Source organism: Pollicipes pollicipes, unplaced genomic scaffold, assembly GCF_011947565.3.
Source record: "Pollicipes pollicipes isolate AB1234 unplaced genomic scaffold, Ppol_2.1 Scaffold_3216;HRSCAF=3773_pilon_pilon_pilon, whole genome shotgun sequence".
Classification (NCBI taxonomy): Eukaryota; Metazoa; Arthropoda; class Thecostraca; order Pollicipedomorpha; family Pollicipedidae; genus Pollicipes; species Pollicipes pollicipes.
Window position 1 is genome coordinate 2,129,075 of NW_023596251.1, and position 22,500 is coordinate 2,151,574.

General features: G+C 49.6%; 2 protein-coding genes across 2 annotated transcripts; one reads left to right on the plus strand and one right to left on the minus strand.

Annotated features, from left to right (window-relative positions):
- Positions 1-2,870: 2,870 nt before the first annotated feature.
- Positions 2,871-4,226, plus strand: LOC119091063 (adult-specific cuticular protein ACP-20-like). Its single transcript, XM_037213780.1, has 2 exons — positions 2,871-3,018; positions 3,563-4,226. The coding sequence occupies exons 1-2, from the start codon at positions 2,899-2,901 to the stop codon at positions 4,064-4,066; spliced, it is 624 nt and encodes a 207-aa protein (XP_037069675.1). The 5' UTR covers positions 2,871-2,898; the 3' UTR covers positions 4,067-4,226.
- A 6,984-nt stretch (positions 4,227-11,210) lies between these two features.
- On the minus strand, positions 11,211-12,821 carry LOC119090973 (cuticle protein 19). Its single transcript, XM_037213699.1, has 2 exons — positions 12,802-12,821; positions 11,211-12,215 (listed from the first exon to the last, which is right to left on the minus strand). Exons 1-2 carry the CDS (start codon positions 12,805-12,807, stop codon positions 11,715-11,717), a joined length of 507 nt encoding a protein of 168 aa, XP_037069594.1. The 5' UTR covers positions 12,808-12,821; the 3' UTR covers positions 11,211-11,714.
- Between the last annotated feature and the right edge of the window lie 9,679 nt (positions 12,822-22,500).

Consider the following 22,500-nt stretch of genomic DNA (forward strand, 5'->3'; position numbering starts at 1 on the left):
ATTGACATTATCATTGCCGTTCCTAGTTAACAATCGGTGTGATAAGACGGTGTCATTACGTCAAACACACCCTGAGCAATGCAAAAAACATGAGTACCCCCGCCCCATCTCGCAACTATTCTTAACAGGGTGTGTCTGGTCGCAAGACTGCTGTCGAATCTTGATACGTTGTCTGTTGAACAATCTTAGCAGCCTGGCATTGGAATCATGCAGGTACTCACATTTGCACCGTGTAAAGATTACTTTGAGCTTGGCCAAGTCTACTGTATGGTACGCATTATCAGCCCAAAGGTTGTGCGACGATTAATTTGGCCCTCGCGGTTTTTCCTATCACATCGTACAGCACCGACATTAAGCGACGTATGACTGCTAGTGGGTCCCATCTCTCCAAAACTTCAGCAGCCTTTGCATGCAGGCACGACCTGAGGTCTCATCTGTGCTGCAACCGCAGTCGCAGATGAGACCTGCGGTTTGTGGGAGAACCGCAGGTCTCGAGGTACGTCCACATAAATTGCTATCTGTTCAGAGACCTGCATTGGCAGCAGCCTCATGTTGACTGGAGACCGATGGTTATCCAAACTATGCTCTCATAGCATCTTTAAATATCTTACAAAGAGGCAGTTATCATGTATATTGAAGACACTGGGTCCTCATAAACGATCACGAACACACACAGTGATGATATATTGCCGAATCAAGATGATATATTGTGATTATATATTGGTGAATCAAGATGATATATTGTGATGATATATTGGTGAATCAAGATGATATATTGTGATGCAATTGGTGAATCAAGATGATATATTGTGATGATATATTGGTGAATCAAGATGATATATTGTGATGCAATATTGGCGAATCATTCGCTTGCGTGTTTAAATCATGGGCACGTTACTGCAATGAGGGCTGCTACCTTGCTGCCGTCATTAACTCGATGATGAGCAGGCGATGTATGATGATGAGGAGTGAATTTTGCACAGTCAGTTACAAGAAATGGCAGGGCTGCGTCAGAGTAAAGTTCTAGGTTAACAATCTCTCAGTTTGCGATCTGGACAATTTGACATTTAAGAGGGGTCCAAATGTTTGGTAGGCGGATTACTGCTGCAGATATATATGGGCAAGGCGGGGGGGTGTGATTTGTACACAGTCCCTAGTCCAACACAAAACGTGCATTTTCCTCACCAACTTCACGTATCCTTCATCCAGCATGGATCTAGGATGTGACCTAAGAATTATGAAAGTATATGATTGTGTGGTACGGGAGAAAAAACTGTTGTCTGCACTGTAATAGTTTGCTCAATGTCAAGTATCAATTTAGCAACTTTTTATGTAATCCATGCGCGACTAACCAAACAGATTTCGCCTATGCGACGCTGCAGGTGTGCATCTTTTATTTGCATGAAGCTAGAAACTCACATTCCCCCACTTCGGACCTTTCTGAGTGCACCACTGATATTTAGCGAAAATAATTTTAAGTGGGAAACATATATCAAGCCACAAGCCTTGCTCAAGACTCTTCTCGTGAGGATTGGAGGAGGGCAGCATGCTGCACCCGTGGTGCCATGCGAAATACGCCGCATGGAAACTTCAAGGGAGTGTAACTTTTAACCTTCTCTTTGAAATTTACCCTGCAGTGAATTGGCAGGAAACAGCACCCAACGCAGTTTGAAGATCATGCAAGCACATTTTTGTGCCCAGAACTGCGGAAGACGCCCGTGGCCAGTCTAGAAACATCTGACGAATGGTCTAAAGCAGAGCCTTGAAACTTGGTGTCTTTTGATCAGTGGTGTAGTAAAGATCCCGAAAGATTGTAATCCTAACCCTAAAACCTGTAAACCTTAGGCTTGATAAATTACGGCACCAAATGAGTTGTTGAGCTAGAGGAGAAGCTCTCACTCGGCTGCAGTCAATATCCGCTGAGATGCCTAACTGACAGAAGTGAATGGACTTTTTCAGCTAAAAATGAATGTCTGGCGGCTGACAATCGCCTTCATTCTGGACGCAGCCTCTCAGCCATTCATATCAGCAAGACACGTCTTGAGCTCCAGATTTTTAGCGTCAGCTTGGAGGTCTTATGCCAAACGTCATCATCCGCTAATACACTGGTTCGGCTTAGCCCTCGCCATACAAAAGCTGTTGGCCCTGACCTTACGAGAGAGCGGTTGTGGTGCATCATGGCCTCTCCTAATATCTCAAACTTGAGGAAGCTAGAGCTCGAGAAAAATAAGATTGGAAAACTCTTATGGCACTGCATCAGAAACGTAACAGTTATGGCATTCAACTTTCCAAAATTGCAGCAGCGTGCTCAAAGCTGCACGGAAACCATCCCGAAAAAAATAAGGGCCACTGGGGGCACCCTCGTTTGGTGAGGGATTAACGATGTTATCGAGCAACCATTGGCCATATTCTCAAGGCTTTCTTCGATAAGTTTTGCCCAAAAACAATGTTTGTTAAGTCAGGTATGCCAACCAGCGATTTCTGACGTATTTAAGGCCGCTTATTGTTACAAAACATCAAAACTAATACTCACCTGGCACAAAGCCATTCAAACCAGTCCGTTGGCTCAGCTCACCTGAACATCGTCTCCAGCCTTATCGTCCAGCATCGTCCTGAAGTTTTATCGTCCAGCATCGTCTCCAGCCTTATCGTCCAACATCGTCCTCCAGCCTATCTTAAAGAACCACAGCAAAAAGAGTCGCGCTTTTATCATGATCGCCACCAGTATTCATCGCCACACCTCTGGAGTTACCTCCTACCTAGTTCTCTGTTTAGATAACCCCGTTCAGCGGCACCAAACCTGACACCTTGCCCGCGGAGCTGGGATCTGACCTCGACGCTCCCCCCCCCCCCCCCAGCCTCCAACACGTGTGCTGGTCACGCACTTGCCCGCGCGTCATGCAAGGCGAGTCCAGCCAGCCCACGGGCGGGGCGGCAGCAAGCTGCAGTATAAAAGAATGCAGACGCAGGGGGAGCAGCATCAGTCTCTCCCCGCTAGCCACATCCGCGGACATGAAGGTACGGCTGCGTGGTACGGCAGCAGTGGCTATTCAGTTGTATTCATTTATGTCGGAGTCCCTTTAATGTAGCGCAGTTAACCGCAAGCCTCGGTGGAGGGTTTCTTATGTACTGCGAGTTTTCTGGCTCTTCATTTTTGAAAACGTCAGCGTGACTTTGTGTTACAAATAAAGACGCACAAAAGGCACAAATGTGCACGTTATCCTCCACCATGGGCAAATAATACGCTGACATAAACTTACTCTGAGTCTGCTAACAGACATTTTCTATTGTTCACACTAGCTGCAGCTTCAGCCAGGCCAAGTTTGGCTGAAACGAAGCAGCAGTCAAGCAGTCATGTTTTGAGTAGATTTTTGAGCGCTAAGTCTTATCCTCAGCGTACTTTTGAATGTTTTTTCTTAAATTGCGAGGCCTGGTATAAAAGATTCTTCAGCAACTCCATTTGTAGTTCGCTGAATCTTTCAGACAGCCTACTGTTTTTCTACCGCGGTGTAAAAATAACAAAAAAATTTCCATCGCCCTCATGCTGGACTCGTGCTTTCAGCTAATTATTTTCTCGGCACTCGCGGTTGCCGCTTCGGCCGGAGGATCCTATGGAGGGGGCCTCGGAGGTCGCCTAGGACGTGGTTTTGGAGGAGGCGTCGGAGACGGCTACGGACGGAGTGGCTCCGTCGACTACTACGCCGTGCCCGACTACAACACCGCTTACTCCATCAAGGACGGCTACTCCGGTGTGGATGTCGATTCCCAGGAGAACCGACATGGTCAACAGACCGAGGGTTCTTACTCTGCCCAGCTGCCCGACGGCCGAAGACAACAGGTCACCTACTGGGTGGACGGCGACTCGGGCTACAACGCTGACGTCAAGTACTACGGCGTGGCCAAACACCCGCAGACCCCCGTCAACAGCTATGGAGGCGGCTTCAGGTCTGGCTCCGTGGGCGGTTACGGAGGTTATGGTTATGGCGCTGGAGGCGTTGGCTCTCTTCGGAGCGGACGTGTTGGCGGTCATGGCTACGCTGGCCGTGGTTATGGCAGCTACCACTGATCCCGCCAGAATGGTTTCTCAGACCCACGCATTCGCAACGTCTGTATAGAGCTAGTTCTCTATTATCTGCGTGTACTTCGTCTTTGGTTTACGTAATCCTGTATGAATGTATGCTACCCTGTGTGTAGGTGTAATTTATTAGCAACAACAGCAATACAATGCCAGCAGCTATGGACCATTACTTTGCGAAGTGGCATCAGTGGTGATGCCTGCATACTTGCGTCAGTCACAGGTCAAACAAAGCACAGACCAAGTCACACTACAGGAGCTTGCGTCAGTCACAGGTCATCCAGAGCACAGACCAAGTCACACTACAGGAGCTTGCGTCAGTCACAGGCCATCCAAAGCACAGACCAAGTCACACTACAGGAGCTTGCGTCAGTCACAGGCCATCCAAAGCACAGACTAAGTCACATTACAAGAGCTTGCGTCAGTCACAGGTCATCCAGAGCACAGACCAAGTCACACTACAGGAGCTTGCGTCAGTCACAGGTCATCCAAAGCACAGACCAAGTCACACTACAGGAGCTTGCGTCAGTCACAGGTCATCCAGAGCACAGACTAAGTCACACTACAAGAGCTTGCGTCAGTCACAGGTCAAACAAAGCACAGACTAAGTCACACTACAGGAGCTTGCGTCAGTCACAGGTCATCCAGAGCACAGACTAAGTCACACTACAGGAGCTTGCGTCAGTCGCAGGTCATCCAGAGCACAGACCAAGTCACACTACAAGAGCTTGCGTCAGTCGCAGGTCATCCAGAGCACATACTAAGTCACACCACAAGAGCTGTGTTCGCAGTGGGATTTAGGGAAGGTAGAAGAATACAGCCACTGTCGTTCTAGTTTTACCATGTGATATGCTTCAGTCTCCCATGCTCCGCTGAGCCCCGCTCAGTGCGCATGAACAGAAATCATGTTCAGTTTGAATTAATGAATATCCTGTAGGTAAGTTGCGTTCTTGTTTTGCCAGCTTCTTCACATGCTGTGTCATCCTAGTCATACTTGACAACGATTTCACACGATCGACAATAGACTGATATGAAGAACTATTGACTTCAATTTCCAACAGCTTATAGAAGTACAGTGTGACCCAGATGAGAGTTATGCAACGTCTCTCCCAACAGCGGCAAGGGTAGTTGTCGCACGGTCGCGACTGGTGATATTCGACTGCTAATTCGATTTCAAAACATAATCAATAACGTCAGTAGTCACGAGTGATTCAAGGCCCGTCAATGCATGCCGAGAGGTGCTTCAGAAAGACCCTCTGCGGTCCAGTATGCACAACAGCTGAGCCTGCTGCGGGTGGCCGATTGTCCGGTCTAGCATGCACAACAGCTGAGCATGCTGCAGGTGGCCGATTGTCCGGTCTAGCATGCACAACAGCTAAGCTGCTGCAGGTGGCCGATTGTCCGGTCTAGTATGCACAACAGCTGAGCCTGCTGCAGGTGGCCGATTGTCCGGTCTAATATGCACAACAGCTGAGCCTGCTGCAGGTGGCCGATTGTACGGTCGATTGCCCAAGCTGTCACACCCCATCGTAAGCCTAAAGGTGGCCGTGAGCTTTTGAAGGTTCGCTGGTTTGCCCTCGTGAACGCAGTTTGTGATGTTGTCCCTCAACGTGTAGTCTAGGGGTGACAGGTGGGACGAGCCCTCGTCCCGAGCAATCCCGTGAAGTCGATCCAGGTCCGCCCAGATGGGTATCAGAGGGAGCGATGCAGCAGTCTGAGGTGGCGTTGAGGTACTCACTCGCGTCCGTGAATTTCTCGATTTCGTCATGTCTTAGTTTTGGCATTGAATGGTTATTGGAATGCTAAATGGTTATTCGAATCTTCATTGTGCGAGAAATACGCTTGTCGCTGCTCAGTAAAAAGTGAATAACTTTTATCTGGGTCATGTTGGACGAACGGATTTTTCACATAGACACAGTCTGTTTTCTTCACCTTTGCACGGTTTCTTTCCGTACTTGATGTACTGCTTGACCAAGAACTGGCGGCACAATGGGAACACCTCTCTCAGTGCTCCCTGCAACCTTTCTGACAGAAAAGAAGATTTACTTTAGCACGTCTACATTTACACGACTGATGATCAGAATAGATCCGCATCGCCACTACTGGGGATCAGAATAGATTCGCATCGCCACGACTGGGGATAAGAATACATCCGCATCGCTCTCCCCATTACTGATACAACGCCTGTTTTTAGCATCGATTGAGTGTGGAAAATTACAATACAGTATGACTGAAGCGACCGTCAGTTTTTCAGATTAAGCCTGACTGATCTGGTATATGTGCTCACGTCAAACAGCTTGCTTGTTTGGTGAGCCCTGAACCCATGGCAAAATTTTGGGTCAACGGAAGAACTATGCGGCGAAAGTTTACCGTGTCTCAGCGCTCGGCATGGTCCACCCCGCCCTCTGACGTCATCTGACGTTTAGCACCGCCCTCTGACGTCATCTGACGTTTAGCACCGCCCTCTGACGTCATCTGACGTTTAGCACGCCGCTGACACCTGCCGCAGGCTATCTCGGTCAGAAACAAACCACGAGGGCCCAAAGCGACTCAGGCTCACCCCGTCACAGGTGGGTGAACCGCGAGGCAAGCGCTCTAACGAGCTGAGCTATCGGGTCGGGCTAGGATAGATCGCGGGACGGGACGATTTAAAGTACAGTTCGGTGGGGTGTCCTCCATCTGGTTATATCACAGGGTGTCGGGGAACAGAATCAGCCCATTTTGTGCAGTGTGTTCTGGAATGGAGGGGTGATTTGCGTGGTCTTAATAGACTTTTGCGAAAAAAATTGTGCACAGCTTCTAAACGTGGCATTTTCTCAATGTAACCAATGCCTTTTGATTAAGTAGTTCAACCACTACCTCCTGGTATCCTGAAGGTCAATTGCTTTCGACATCAAAACTTCCTACTCCCCACCGCCAAACACCATGATTCATGGCCTTTCTTTCTCATGTCAACTTCCCACATGCGTCAAAGCGTTGGCCACGCTATTTTCAAGTCGGTTACTTTAAAGGTCTATTCGGTCACTTTTCTTTGCGTACTCTGCCTTTCAAGTCAACATGTTTGTTTAAAACGTCGAGTAAGTTCAGGCTTTCTTTTGCTTATAGGTACGTTGTGACATTTTAGTTATGATATATAGGTACATTGTGACATCTTAGTTATGGTATATGGGTACACTGTGACATTTTATTTATGGTATATAGGTACACCGTGACATTTTAGGTATGCTTTATTTTGGCAGTGTACTGAAAATGCTAGCAAATGCTCTTGCCCACACGCATCAGGCCACGCCATTACGCATAAAGCTGTCTTTTTTGCGGCTCAGGTTACCTTCGCTGAAAGATTAACGATGCCTTCCATGACAAGAATAGTCAAACGGGCCGCACACATACCACGGGCTATGGAACTGCCACCAGCCTCTTGCCATTTAGCTCCGATATGTGCTCTGAGCAGGCCGTACCGTTAGCACTACCGGGCGCAGCGCAGCACTCCGCCGCCGCGCCACGTCAACGGAGGTCGCTACTGCCGCTCGCATCTATCCCTGGTGAGGTGTGGTGCTCGCGCCAGGACATATATTAAAGTCCTGGGGAGGGAATTGAGATGCAGCTGCCGCCCGCACAACAACTTAAAATCATTCGTAGGACGATCTTCAGCGATCTTTTCACCATGTGAGAGATGTCAGATACTGTTCTGTCCAATGGCGTTCCTTCAGCCTGGTTGGTGGAAGGCCAAGCGCTGAATAGTGGGTTTAGCAGGCACGAGCTCGCGTCACAGAAACTGCGCTCATATGGCTCGCTCTCGATAGCCAGTTGGCAGCTGGCCAAGTGAGTTAGGTTAAAACACCGTGATAGGCTGTGTTAGGGCACCACCTGTCAGTCGAAACATTCTCGAAAACATTTCTCGTTGAACTAGAATCGTGGAACTGCCGCGATTGGGGTTAGGATCCTTGCAACTAGCGATATTTAGCAATGACTCATATCTCAGAGCCATTCATAGAAAACTTATGGTTAATTCCAAGTGGATAGGCTGTCCAGTTTTTTAAATACATCCTGAAACAGCTCGTTTAGACGAGCTATTTGACGAGGTATTTGAAGAGCTTGTTTTAGAGCTATGTTGTATTTATCGTTTGGTATAGCAGTGCAGACCTTCCTTCGAGAAGACAGGACACGGCTCATCAATTCCGCCATTAAAGATCCGCCTCCTGGATCGCATCATTTCATTGCTAAACGCTCATCCGTCAAGTCTGTAACTATGCTTCTTTAGAAGATTTTATCCGAACCCTTTGAATGAATGAATTTCTGGGATCAGAGCTCACGCTAAGCAGTGTTTGTTGTGTGAGCCCTGACCCCTACCACCCGATCGCGCAATTCCATGTCAACGGCAAAATTTGGTGGCCAAAGCTTAACGTGCCACAATGATCGGCACGGTCCGTCCTGCCCTCTGACATCAACTGACCTTTACCGCGGCCGCTGCCACCGGCCGCAGGCCATACCTGTCAAGGGCAAATTGCGAGCGCCCTAAAGCGACTCGAACCCACCCCGCCACGGGTGGGTGAATGGGAAAGGAGACGCTCTAACCAACTGAACCGCCCGGAACGGACAGAACGCAAAGTCAACAGCTTTGCTTCAAAACACAAAGTCGACCATGCTGGGAGAGTTACATAAAGTTCAGCTACACAAAATGTAACTAAGCATTCAGCTACAGGAGGCGGAGCTGAAAAATTACTACACGAAATCTAACTAGCCATTTATCTACACGAGATGTAACTAGTGAAATAGCCACACGAAATGTCAATCATTCATCTACACCTAGATCTAGTTAACAATTTCAAAGCCTATCTTGAAGCGTTGAGCACCTACTACCACTTTAACCGATGTATGGACTGTGATGACACCTAACCAGCACCTCCCGGTATGCTGAATGTCTATAACTCAGCAGAAGAACTCGGAACACATAGTGCCGAAAAACCAGTAGCTGAAGGCATCTCTTTCTCACATCAGGTACAATGAGATAGGACTGCATTGCTGTCTCACCAACATGAAGCAAAGACCTCTTTCTCACATGCTGTCTACAGCCGCAAGCAAGCAAGTGCGCTTGGCGCAGCATCTCCACGTCCAGAAGCTCAGCAGAGATATCCCACTGTTCCCATGAGCCAGCTTACTCCGGCCTCTCCGTCCCAGCGTAATTCGCGCCGCGCAGGAAAATAGGGAGCTGGCACAAGGAAACCACACGGGCGCCGGCAGGACCGGTTTTCCCACATCCGCTCACACACGGCAAGCCAACGTTTTTGTTAGCGCACAGAAGGATCACGTTCCGGCCCGTCTTAGAGAAGTCAGCACCGCGTCGGATGGAGCGAGCTCTGCCGCGTCCTTGACCGTGTTTCGGGAGCAGTGACATTCCTCCATCGGCTTCATACCTGGAGCTCGGCGTCCTCACAGGTGGTGCTTGACTGTGTCATCAATCTCGATACACTCAGCACCACGTTCTTGTTAGCTGTTCAACAGGCGCTCGGGAGTGAAATCAATTTGACCCCCTGGGGCTTTTGCGAAATAATTTCTGAACAGTTCGGCGTAGCTGGGTCAAACCAAGCTTTGCTGTGTCTTAGCCAACTTCGCATGCATGTAAGTAATTAAACAGCCAATCTTGTGACAAAAAAATTCGATATATTTCTTACCATTGTCGACCTATGGCAGATCAAAGTTCGACCACGGCCGTCAGCAAGACCAGTGCCTAGGAAATGGTTCAATCCGATTGCTTAATTGAAATAGTTCAAACAAAGGGCTGACGTCGATGCAGTCTAAGAGGGTCCACACCGGACACAATCCTGCAAGGAACCTATGTCCACTCCGAGCACAACCGGACACAATCATGCAGAGCCCTATGTCCACTCCGAGCACAACCGGACACAATCCTGCAGGAACCCTACGTCCACTCCGAGCACAACCGGACACAGTCCTGCAGAGCCTTACGTCCACACCGTACACAACCGGACACAATCTTGCAGGACCCTACATCTACACCGGCCACAACTGGACACAGTCCTGCAAAGCCCTACGTCCACACCGGACACAATCCTCCAGAGCCCCACGTCCACAGTCCGGTAATGATGTTGTTATCAGATGCTCAGGCGCCTGCGAAGTCCACCGTGTGGTGCTGAGCCATTGTGTACTCGGACGTTCCAACAACCGCATTAACTGCATACTTATTAGGCTGGTGTGGCTCAGTTTCTTTATTGTGCGAGCCTCATCGCCCATGAAGTGAGCACAGCTGATGCAATGCACAACGGTGTTTTATCCAGTACCCTCGCGGTTGTCGCCGACGGAGCGATTATTGTTGTTTTTTAAAGGACAAGCTCACTTCACTGCCTGAGGTGGTATCCGTGTCCTGCTCTGTTTTCATCCGACAGTCACGGCGCCATCACATCCGACAACACCATCTGACAGTCTGACACTCGCACAGAAGCGACAGAACCCTGAAGACGCTGGAAAGCCATTGGATTTCAACGCTCGGTGTTTGCATGACGCCAAGTAATAACCGTCATATCTTAATTTTCGCATAGTCAGTGGAATACCATGTGTCCAACATTGAACGCCATACAGCACCTGGTGGTGTGTTCTCCTGGCCTGCGGGGTTGCGCAATGGGCGGAATTCTCGCCCTTTGAGGCGCGCGAGAAAGTTTTTGACCCGCCGGGTCGCGCGACTGTCCCATTGCAACCCAGCAGAGGCGCGTGGACACGTCAGACGTTGCGTGGCCGTTATCCCGATGGTGAGCGAACACAGCGTCTGCCCACTGGGTGCACCTCCTGTCTCAGGCATCGGGGCTCGCTTAGGCAGCGGGGCCTGAACAGCAGCAGGCCCGGGGAGGAGGCAGCGGGGTCCGCACGCTGGCGAAAACTGGGAATTTGTACCTGGTTGCCAGGTAAGCGTCTAACCAAAAGCCTGGTAGTTGGTGCTTTGCCACATGTCTTGACTTGCCGTTCTCTTAGAGTGACCTGCCTGCTCCACCAGTGTGGATCATTCGTCACAAGACAATTGCTAAAGACATGCCAAACTGGAAAGTAATTCTCGCAATTCAGGCACATTTGCCCCGCGGCCTCCAAATAGATAATGTCATATTCCTACATTCCAAACAGATACACTGCTCCCTTGTTTCGCTCCGTCTCAGATTTTGTGCTAGATTCGACCTTGAACACAACTCTTTAAGTATCGGTTATCTTGCAAGCGATATCGTTTGCCTAATTTGTCCAAAGAACAAAAGGCATCATGCGCTAGTGAAAACATGACTGCATGTTATAGGCTTGAACTTCTAAAAACTGTCCTTGGAGCACGACTGAAAGATTTCCCTTGGATACCTGCTGTTCAACACATTTTTTTCGTTGCATTTGGTACACCACTGGCGATTATGACATGCTAGATGACCAAATTGGTCTGCAAGATCATGAAACCCTGTACAGTGGAAGAAACCACACACATATTTTCCCTTTACTAACTTTTAGGTTGCTTTTCATGGCTGCTGAGGTTGTATTACGGATCGGCACGACAATAGTCAAGTGTTATGAATAGAAACAGCATGCCTAAGCACTGGACAGCTCACGTATATTGGTGACCGTGCATTCCATGACAGTGACCGTCACTAGACAATCAATAAATGTGTCCACCGCCGTACGGCCCAGCCAATCCAGCAGGGCCGATGCCTCCAAAGCCAGCACCGTGAGGAATGCCGTGAGCGATGCCGTGAGCGATGGGCTTCTTCGGATGCTTGGCAACACCCAAGTACTTGACGTCAGCGTTGTAGCCCGACTTGCCGTCGACCCAGTAGGTCACCACCTGCTTACGACCGTCGGGCAGCAGGACCGAGTAAGAACCCTCCGTCTTGTGGCCGAGGCGGTTTTCCTGCTTGTCAACGTCCACACCGGAGTAAGGGTCCTTGACGGAGTAAGCCGTGCTATAGTCGGGGACAGCGTAGTAATCCCCTCCGTAGGCACCCGAGACGCCGCCATGCGCTCCTCCGAACGGTCCTCCATACGATCCTGCATACTGTCCTCCGAACGGTCCTCCGAACTGTCCTCCATACGGTCCTCCTAAGTTTCCACTGACGAGGCCGCCGGCGGCAGCCGCCACCAGAGTAGTCAGAATGATCAGCTGAAACATGTACATATAACGATCAGCTAAAAACGCACGCGTAGAAAGATAAGCTAAAACACACCTAGACGTCTCTAGGCTGGCCCTGTCTAGAGACCTAACAGTTGGACACGCAAACATGTAGCCTGACCAAACGTACTAGACTAGACGCATTAAGTCATTAATGTACAACAATCAGCAGCCGATCAAAGTATCCTACAACAAGGCGGCTTTAAAGTCATTACATGGGCGTAACGGATGTGTTTATCAAGGAAGCCTGCGTGCAGAAATGTAAGATTGGCCAATGATATGCTGGCTATTAGGTTCATCGTTCTGTCAACAGATGTCGATGCACCACTGCAGTTCATGTCAAACGGAAGAAGAGTGGACGCGCACATGTCACCGCATATGGCGCCCAGCACCGCCGAGGCTTGCGATGGATCGAGCGACCAGCCACCGTCGGGGGGCTGGAAATGACCCCCGCAGCAGCCACCACGAATCACCCGCTCTGTCGAAAGCACACTGGACAGAGCAATGTCTTCAGCACGGCCGCTCGCTGCGGCTCAGGCGAGGCACCGGACGCCGGTGGATGCACGACAGGAGTTACCTTCATGGCTGTGGACCTCCGCCGCCCAATGGAATGACAGCACCTCCACCGCCCTGTTGTCTTTTATACCAGCGAGTAGTTGCGGACCGTTTTCCTAGCGACGCTCGGCACCACGCCCTGATTTGTTAGGAAAACGCGCCCCCCGCAAGCCGGTGCTCTGAATCAGAGCGCCCTGAGCCAGAGTGCTCGCTGGACCGGCCGCCGGCGCTGAGAGAGCGCGGCAGGTCACTCGCGGAGGTGAGGCGAGGTGAGGCGAGGTGAGCGAGGAGGTGAGAAGGACATAACGGAGGTGAGCACCTATCAGGAGCGGATCGCGTCCACAGCAGAGGCCACTGTGACATTCACGCCCACGGGCGTTGAAAAAGGAAAATTCTCTCAGAACGCATGGATTGTTCATAACCTTTGTGAATCGAGGTTGATTAGTTTCTAGAGCACCAAATGGCTCTTGGGGCATTTCATGGAGCCATGAAATCCGTCTACTTTTCTGTATGTTGTGTCCGCTCTTGATGCTCAGTGCTGGCCTTTGAGTGGTACAGTGAGCAGCACCGGAGGAATATGAACGTGGCACGGTCGGCTGGTGCAGGTGTACTGTACGCACTGCGTTAACATATTGCTGCGTACGCTTATCGTGAAGTAGGAGGCTCCATGACCTGAGAGGCATCGACCGCACCGGAAACTTTAGTCTAGTGAACTATATACCATTTTGCGGCACATTTGCTGGTTCATTCGTCTTGCTAACAAATTTTTTTGACGAGGCCGTAGTTCTTATGGGAGACGCGCATACGGTATTGCTGCGTTGAATTGCCAGAGTTTTCCGCATCACATCCGGATACAGATCACACGGGAGACAATGTGTTGAGTTACGCGGGACCTATTGGAGCTGAAAACTCCTCAGTAGGCACTAATGTTTGCTCCTTGCAGAAAGATAACTTAGATTACTTTTCCAGTCCTTAGGCAGCAAGCAGGCTTATGCTTAAGCAAGCCCAAGCCTTCATCCCTTAAGCAGTTGGTTGCCTTACGGGAACAAACTCGAGGAATGTCTGGCGTAAGATTATGAACAAACCAGTTTTTACCCCTTGAATCAGAGTATAGAATCCAAGTCCAATTACAAGTCAGTTACCGGACTCCGCAGTAATCTATCCATCTCTGCGTTTTTTTCGCGGTCACTTAGCGTGATCTGACTCACTCGCGGTCACTTCACCGCGATCTAACTCACCCTCGGTCACTTCAGATTGATTTGACTCCCCGCGGCCTCTTCAGAGTGACCCGACTCACCCGCGGTCACTTCGCCGCGATCTGACTCCCCGCGGCCTCTTCAGAGTGACCTGACTCACCCACGGTCACTTCGCCGCGATCTGACTCCCCGCGACCTCTTCAGAGTGACCTGACTCACCCGCGGTCACTTCGCCGCGATCTGACTCCCCGCGGCCTCTTCAGAGTGATCTGACTTTCCCGCGGCCACTTCAGCGTGATTTGACTCCCCCACCAGACAGCAGGTGGTGGTGACCATCTCCGCAAGGTTGTCGTCTTGCCGAGCCCAGACACCAACGCTTCGGTGCACTGGCGCCTCAGCACCTCAAAGTCCATTAATCGATGCCCGCTGTCCACATTCCTCCCATTCCAAACGCACCTTGGAAATTTCTTCGGAATGGCAACCTATAATGATGTGCGGGGGGGATCTACATTACGCTTCGCTTCTAGCCGCGCTCTCGTTCGTCGGTGGGAGGGGAGGGGCTACCCGACGCTCCGTCTCGACGCGAACTCTCGTTCGTCGGTGGGAGGGGAGGGGCTACCCGACGCTCCGTCTCGACGCGAACTCTCGTTCATCGGTGGGAGGGGAGGGGCTACCCGACGCTCCGTCTCGACGCGAACTCTCGTTCATCGGCGGGAGGGGAGGGGCTACCCGACGCTCCGTCTCGACGCGAACTCTCGTTCATTGGTGGGGCCGGCCAGCGCCCGCTGTTACCGGGCGTTCTGAGTTTGCCTTGCAGTAACTGCACACAAGCAGACTGGCGGATGTGGTTGGTTTCCTTCTTGCTACTGGACGTCACGTTCTTTATTCGATAGACGCAAGAACACCCGTTTGCGGACAACTATTGGTAGACCGTCATGTGAGAAAACGAATGTGGTGTCGCCCCCCCCCCCCCCCTCCTTCCTGCAGCGTGCGGATTAAGTTTCCTGTTTTGATAGGGTTGATACACGACAAGCATCAGCACAGTAAGCAGATCACGAAACGCCTTCACCTTTCAAGTAACATGCAACCTGATTTTGAAGCTCACAGAGAAAAGCTCCAAGAAAGGAAATCACTTATTTTCGTGCCTTCCTGTTGTCACCCAGGTGTTCGTTTCCCCTTCTCCATTTTGTTTCAAACCAAGGCCCGTCAAAGCCCGCTGTCGTTCGATTGGCCTTTGTGGTGTCTGTGGCCTCATTTATCTCTTATTTATAGCCATGTTCATAAGTGCTGCCTACAAAGCTGATCTTATTGTTTAATGACATGAGGTCTGCGGAGTTGCGGCCATGTTTTTTGCGGATGGGTTACGTCCTGTTGCTTGATTTCGCTCGATCTTGCGACCCACCACTCATTTGCTGAAAACCTGTGCTTTAATCATAGTTCCACTTGGATGCAGTTAAGAAATGGCTTATTCTGGCTCAGTTATTCATGTAATGGCCATGCATTTTTGTTTTGAGGTATTGCGCACTTAGTGCTATCAATGCAGGTGTTTGGTGGTATCTACCAATACAGTTCACTGAATTTCCTCGTTTGTCGCACGCATTCCACTAGAGATGCGCTTACTGCGTGATCGAAGAAGCTGTCCGGCTTATTTTTAATTGCGTAAAATGGCATGGCAGATGACTCGGAAAGGCATGTCTGAAATGTCAAGACGCTGCTCAGTGTCGTGTCTAGCCTTATACCAGCCAATTTATGCGAGCACACCCCACTTATGATGTGTGATGTTTAAACTCAGGGTAATATTAGCCGGGCAGAACGAAGCCCAGTACAAATATTGCAGTGTATTGCCGAACATCTGCAAAATGTGCAACTATATGCTAGAACTTAAGCTTCTACTAAAAATTCGGTAGCGTGCTTTTTGACGGCGAATTAGTTTCGAGCTGATGTATGCGTTTTGTCCAAAATGCTTTGCAAAAACAAAATCAAGGAAATGAATATTGCATTACACTTATAGCATGCATAGGCTGCAGTACACGATCCATTACCCCTCTTAGAGAGCTGGAGGAACAGAATGGACCGGCGCGGGCACAAACGCACGACCCCCACTTACGAGCCCAGCGCGCTACCGACTGCTGCAGCCACTGAGACCGAGCAATGCTTGGCGATAATCGAAAAGGCCATGGCGCACCGTGCAGGAAAACCTTGCCGGCACGCCATGGGAGTTTGGCTCCGGCAAACAAACAAAAAAAGGTTGCTGGACCGGTGCAAAACCATGAAACATTATTTATTCCAGTGCTGAGCTCTTCAAAGAAGTGCCGGGTATATTTTGATCTACACCTTTCCGAAAATTATGCCTTTATCACATGAACCATATGGGCTGGTACGAAAAGCACAACATGGAGCGTTTTGGCTGTCAGTTCGCTTTGTTGAGACCATATGAAGCCGTTTTCTGCCCTAGCGTCACCCTAATTATGATCCTGACATACAAATCCCCATTCTGTGCACCCAAAACAAATGTTTTTTTTCCACAAGTGCCGCATCTTGGGATGCAGCATCACGTTGAGTTCGCATCAGATCCTGCACGTGACAGTGCACTGGAAGCACTTGCTTGGGACGAGGTAGCTCAGTGGGCGTGCCGGTGGCCTTGGTACCAGCTGATTGGTGTGGATAGGAAAAGGAAGGCAACGTTTCGTTATCATGGCGAGGTTTTCACCGTTCTTTATTCAGAAGTCGGAGTTCCCAGTCATATTTCCTCAGACGGAGGTGCGCATGGCGTGTATGCAGTTGTTCAGACTCAGCAGTGTGTAAAACACATAAGCCATATTCGGCACATGCCAATGTGCTTGTTCCAGCAGGGGATGCCGTGCATGAGCTGTGCCGTAAGTCAGGTTTTCTCCCGCTCTGTGCAGGACGGCGACATCGCTGGTGCCGAGACTTCGATGCGACGCGACCGCTAGCTGTGGGGTGCAACGCTGCGCGGTAGTCAGAACATCGAAAATCTCCGAGCAGATAATGAACAAACTGCCAGCGTGAGATGCATATGACCAGCCAGCCGATTACGTGAATTTAACTACTAGCATGATGGTGTGCTTGCACGTCTATGCTGCTAACCATTAAGATGCAATGACATAATAAGTGAACATGTGCACACAATTATCGGAGATAGGGCAGCCGTGACGATGGGCTCTGTTGATATCGATAACGAACAAACTGTTAGCGGCAACTGTTAGCGGCAACTGTTAGCGGCAAGTGCATAAGACCATCGAGCCAATCGCGTACGATTGGGCTCCGAATATAATGACATGCTGTGCAGGCCTATGCAGTCGCAATTGCAATAAAATCGGGGTGGACGTTACAACGCTTACGTGGGAACCATTCCAGAGGTAGGCGGCCGGGGAATCTGACCGCCTTCGTGCCGATAATGAACGGGCTGTTGGAGGCAGGTGCGTATAACCAAGAGGCCCAAAGCATATAATTTGGTGAGGAGTACGATGATGTACTGATAGCAAATTTATTTGGGTAGCGGTTGAAATCCAGTCAGTGTAGAAAGCGAACATGTACACGGCGATCTGCTGGAGATAGGTATCCTGACCAAAGAGCTACCTTATTACCAGTGACAAGTACATGATCACCTGAAGGTGCATATGTCCGCAAATCAATCAGGTAGGATGAAATGGCAACCACGATCGTGTGCTTTGTGAGCTTATATGCAGTAAAGTGTGAGGGGGAGTACACGTACGCAGGGGAGTGAGTACTGGGGAGAGAGGATATAAACATTAACTTCCGCAAAATTTAACATTGACCCGATAGACATTGGCTAGAAAGAAGAAACTAAATCAGCCATCTTATTTGCCCCCCATCTTATTTTAAATTGGCTCCTCACAACTTAGGAAAATTTGCGTTGCCGCTGCGACTATGCTGGAACAAGTCAGCATCCTTCGTTAAACCTGATCGGATTTTTTTGCGAGATTAATAAGAGTGCTTCACATTACTGAGGCTTTCGAAATGAAAAAAATATTGCAGATTATTCGGTGCAGTTCCACCGCCATACAGTTCTTAAGACCAAAGACTCTCTAGTCTCTGAGCTTAACGCCAGCGAAGATGCTTCAGGTCATTTCATACAGGACTTTTTCAAGGTCACTCAGAGCATGCATGGTGCCATAGAAGGGTCATTCAAATCTTGCTACCCATTGGACTTGCGGTGTTTCAGGCCAAAAAGAAAAGGATCGAGTTGTTTACATCTGGCGTTCGTAACCACGATTTCCAGCATTACTGAAGGCCATTTGGATCCAAACCAATGTTGTACAGGCTGTGCGACTTGCAGCCACGACTGGTTTTTTGGATCATCACATTTTGTGCGACATAGAACGAGAAGTGTGGCATGGGTGCCATTTATTACCGAAATGGGACATATAATCAATTAACCCGACAATGGCACCATAACCGAGTATGTGAATACAAGTAACCACCTTGAACTCACGGGGAAATAGGCAGGAAAACCACGCGAAAGGACAAAAACACAAGCACATAACGATGTTTGGTTCAGAGATCACCTCCAGCGCCGCCAAGCACACCCCTCGGGAAATTGAGGTGCTAAAAGTGAGTGCTGGTGTGGCAATTTTGCACGGCCAGTTTGGCAGCATCTCAATGTAATACAAACGTTCCATAACGAAGTCAAACAATGACATGTTGCAGAGCACATTCAAAAGAAAAAAATCATTGTCTACAACACAAAATAAAAATATCGTATTGTCTAGAGCAGTCTCTTTCTCTTAGAAGCGTACCAGTAGCATTTAAATGATTCATCATATCTTATGCTCCTTTCAATGCACTCAAGTGTGCAGCACACCCCTTTCAGACAAGGCAGCATTACGGTTAAATAAGGTTATGGTATCATATTAACATATCTACCGTATGTTATTAGATAGGCTCTTATTTACAGTATATTGCGGCTCCGGTGGCGAATATTATGGGACTGAACCAGGAGAGTCATCTTTTTACGAGACACGAATGTGGCCGCGGAAGGCTGAAAAAGTGGCGGCCGACGTCAAAAGCACAGCCAGCCATGAGCCAGGTCCTCACGGACGCGCGTGCTTTCCATAAGACTTTGTGCACGTGACGGTGTGCGGGTCTGTGGGTCTACATCATCAGGGCTTTTGAGCGGCGGTGGCCACAGGAGCTGCGCGCGGGGATGGGGTAAATACAGTCATTGGAGTGCACTGCCACTAGAATGAAACTCACAAAGATTCATCCCTTGAACAGTTAGCGTTGATCAGCTAAAAAGAACATGACAGATACATATCGCGCTCTGTACCCTGGCTGGAATGTCTACAACTCTACCCGCATGCCGCTTTGGCGTTAGACAAAGCAACTCACGTGTGCATATGTCCCGACTGCAGAAGCCTTGCCAAACTCGCCACTCACCACCGACCATACGACCGCGGGGTGCGAGGCCGTGCAAGATTGAAGTGGATCTCGATGGCGTGTCACTATAGGTGGCCATGCACGTCATCAGGCTTGTCGTTAGATTCCACATAATCGGCTCACTGGTCACCTACAGCCGCCGCGAGTAGTTTGTCGATCGTGGTTACGAAGACTGTTCAATATTTCTGCTGCTCTGTTGCGAATAAGTGCCCAGTGCGAAGTATGCCTGACAACAAATGTATGTAGTGGTTGCTTGGTGAAAGGAAATGGTTACAATCATTCGGATAGATTTAAACATAATCACGAGCACAACTCGACAGACACGACCAAAGGACCTCCAGGACACTTTTTATCGTGCCTCGAATACTTCACAATTAAGTAGCATTCAAAACAATCGGTTAAAAAGCAGAATCGAAGTTCATAAACCGCAGAATGCCTTGGGTTATAGATATGAAGCCGTCAGCTGCCAGACTCCACTGCGTCATCCCTACTCTCTTAATCCGCCTTCGAGTGCCCCATTGCTCAGTCGATCCGGCTCCCCCCAAACCTGGAGGTTGGGGAGGGAGGCCCCTGCCTGCGCTCCACGCCCCGCCGACGTGTGTCAAGCTTACAGCCTTGGTTAGACGGGCCGTGGCCGACCGCGGCGCGTTTTCCTGGATATTTCGACTCCCAACGGAAGGGTGACGTAGCGACCTGCATGCTTCCGTTAAACACGACTCTGGGGACGAAGCTGGGGAGGGGTGGGAACGGGTCGCAGCGAGCCACTCCCTCCGCCGCGCTGGATATACTGGTGGACACGCCATAGCTGTGGTTGGCGGTGGTGTACGTCTGTTCTCGGGAACAGTGCGGCTGTGGCCGCGACCCAATTAGTCAGCAGTTTCTTTGGTTTGTCGCTCTTTCACGCACCTGGTGTTCTGAATCATTACCTTGATTTTCTGAGATCTGCCTGCTGGAAGTGCGACTGTCTGGCGTTCAAGACTTGAGCGTTAACGTCGCTGACGTAGCTTAGTAATTTTAACTAGATATCTCATCCAGATGCCGCCGGCAGTCAAAAGATGCCAGCTACCGACAGAAGCGTCGTCGCGTGAGAAAGTCTGGCGCGTGTGTCACTAAAGGAAAAAGTGTCAACGATGAGCAATTCTTCCGCCCCTCTCCAGAAACAGAATATGCATTTATAAAGTTCGTGGGCGAGCTGGCCGGCAAGGGTATCAATGCTTCGGAGGATCTGACCTGCCGCTGAATTAATGCTCGGCAATGACAAACGTTCTGCACATATCTGCATTGCCTTGACGTCCACGATTAAACCGGGAAAAAAATACTTAAGTCGGCGGCACCATCGGTTGCCAGGAGGATTATTTTTCAGCGAGGTAAAACTTTCCTTCACCGCAGCCGGATACGTTATGCAAGTATTTGTATGTTCTAAACAATAGCTCAACAAAGCCGGTCCACAAGGAGTTAATACAGAAGTCACTCCCAAAACAACAGCTAGCCAAACCCGAACTCATGGTCATAAAACCAGATTTCAATGTCTAGCATTCCCAATGTAACCACTGGTTGGCGCTTAACGCCTCTTAAGCAGAACCCTAATGAACTGAGGGTCGATAACTTAGCATATGAACTCTGAACTTATAGTGCCCAAGAACCTGGAACTGAAGCCCGTTCATGGTCATATCAAGAACGTTTGAAAATGACTTACATTTGGAGCCATGTGATGGTCTTGCGTCAGATTAAACGTGGTAGCGAATTCCTACACTGAATCTGGTCCTAATAGTCAGAGAGCATCCCCAGGTGTATGTAGTGGAGAGGGGGAGCATACTCTTGCTGTTCTAGACACATATTGCAACTGCAATCACATTGCACAAGTGATGGCAGAGCAGGTCATAACGAACAACCCAGGTGAAATTTTGGGTGGAGCGAGCGAGCGAGGAACACTACCAAAACGAGCTGAAAATCACCAAAACATCAGCAGGCGCCTGGGCATCATCATTTCTGAACTTGCGTGAAGAGTAGGTCACACGCATCGCCTACGCATGCGCTATACATATAGCAGACACATATTTCAATGAAGCAGCGCCCAATAGCTGCTCACATGCATCGGGCATGGTGAACTGCTGGCAGCCAGTCAGGGGCTAGTTGACTGTCGGCAGCTGTCCGCCGAGAGGGACCGATTTTTCGGTGGCCCAGGTCACCTACATCGATGATCTGGAGCACCCCGAAGAAGAACTGCATCCAGTTCTAACATATCTTAACATCCAGTTTTCACGTGATGTATTTTCGTCATCCACAGCATAAGCTGGAACAAATAAAGCGTGTTCGAGCGCAAAATGACCTCGGCAGCTGATGCACTTGCAAACCCCCTCAACATCACATGTCCCACGAAGACAATAATAATTTCAGGTGACCTAGTTGATAATAATTACCTTAAAGTTCATGACATTGCTTGACTTTCGGGCGACCTTTTTCCTTTTGATTTGGATTAGAGCCATTGCAGCCGGCAGTGACCTGATACCCCTGACGACCCGACAGCCTGTTGGTAGCCCTTGACCAGGGCTATGGGATGAAGGAGATTGCATAATGGTGGGGCAAAACCGTACGCACCTGGTGTTCCCCGTTGAGACTTACCCCGCCCGCACCTGGTTTTATCCGTTGAGACCTACCCCGCCCGCACCTGGTTTTATCCGTTGAGACTTACACCGCACAGATAAGCCTATGTGATGTATTAGGCTCTAGGACGGGGCCCCCACTGGAGGGTGCTAAAGCTCTTTTTAACACGCGCCCGTGTGGCCGGCTAGATACCCTTCGCTCGGGTGGGGGGGGGGGGGGGGGGCGGGGAAGGTGGTTTAATTTGACCCGCTGAAATCTCGGGAACTGAGAAGGCTAAAGACACCAAATTTACAGGGTGTCTTGACCTGTACGTGAACTCACTTAAATCAAAGTTTGAGCTTACTATGTCGTGATCTTTGGGTCATATAAGGTCAAACAAGGTGAAAGTCCAGGTTGGTCTTCAAAGTGCCCCTAGAACCTATGCAACTGTTTCTAAGCAAAAGGGCACAGGTCATTTGAGGTCAATGACCTTGTTTGGCCTTTTAAAGATCATGGTGACC

What these genes read in the sequence shown, in the direction of transcription:
- LOC119091063 (XM_037213780.1), top strand. Translation starts at nt 2,899, where the DNA reads ATGCAAGGCGAGTCCAGCCAGCCCACGGGCGGGGCGGCAGCAAGCTGC. An exon ending in CCACATCCGCGGACATGAAG is followed by an intron (nt 3,019 to 3,562) that starts GTACGGCTGCGT and finishes TCGTGCTTTCAG; the next exon opens with CTAATTATTTTCTCGGCACT.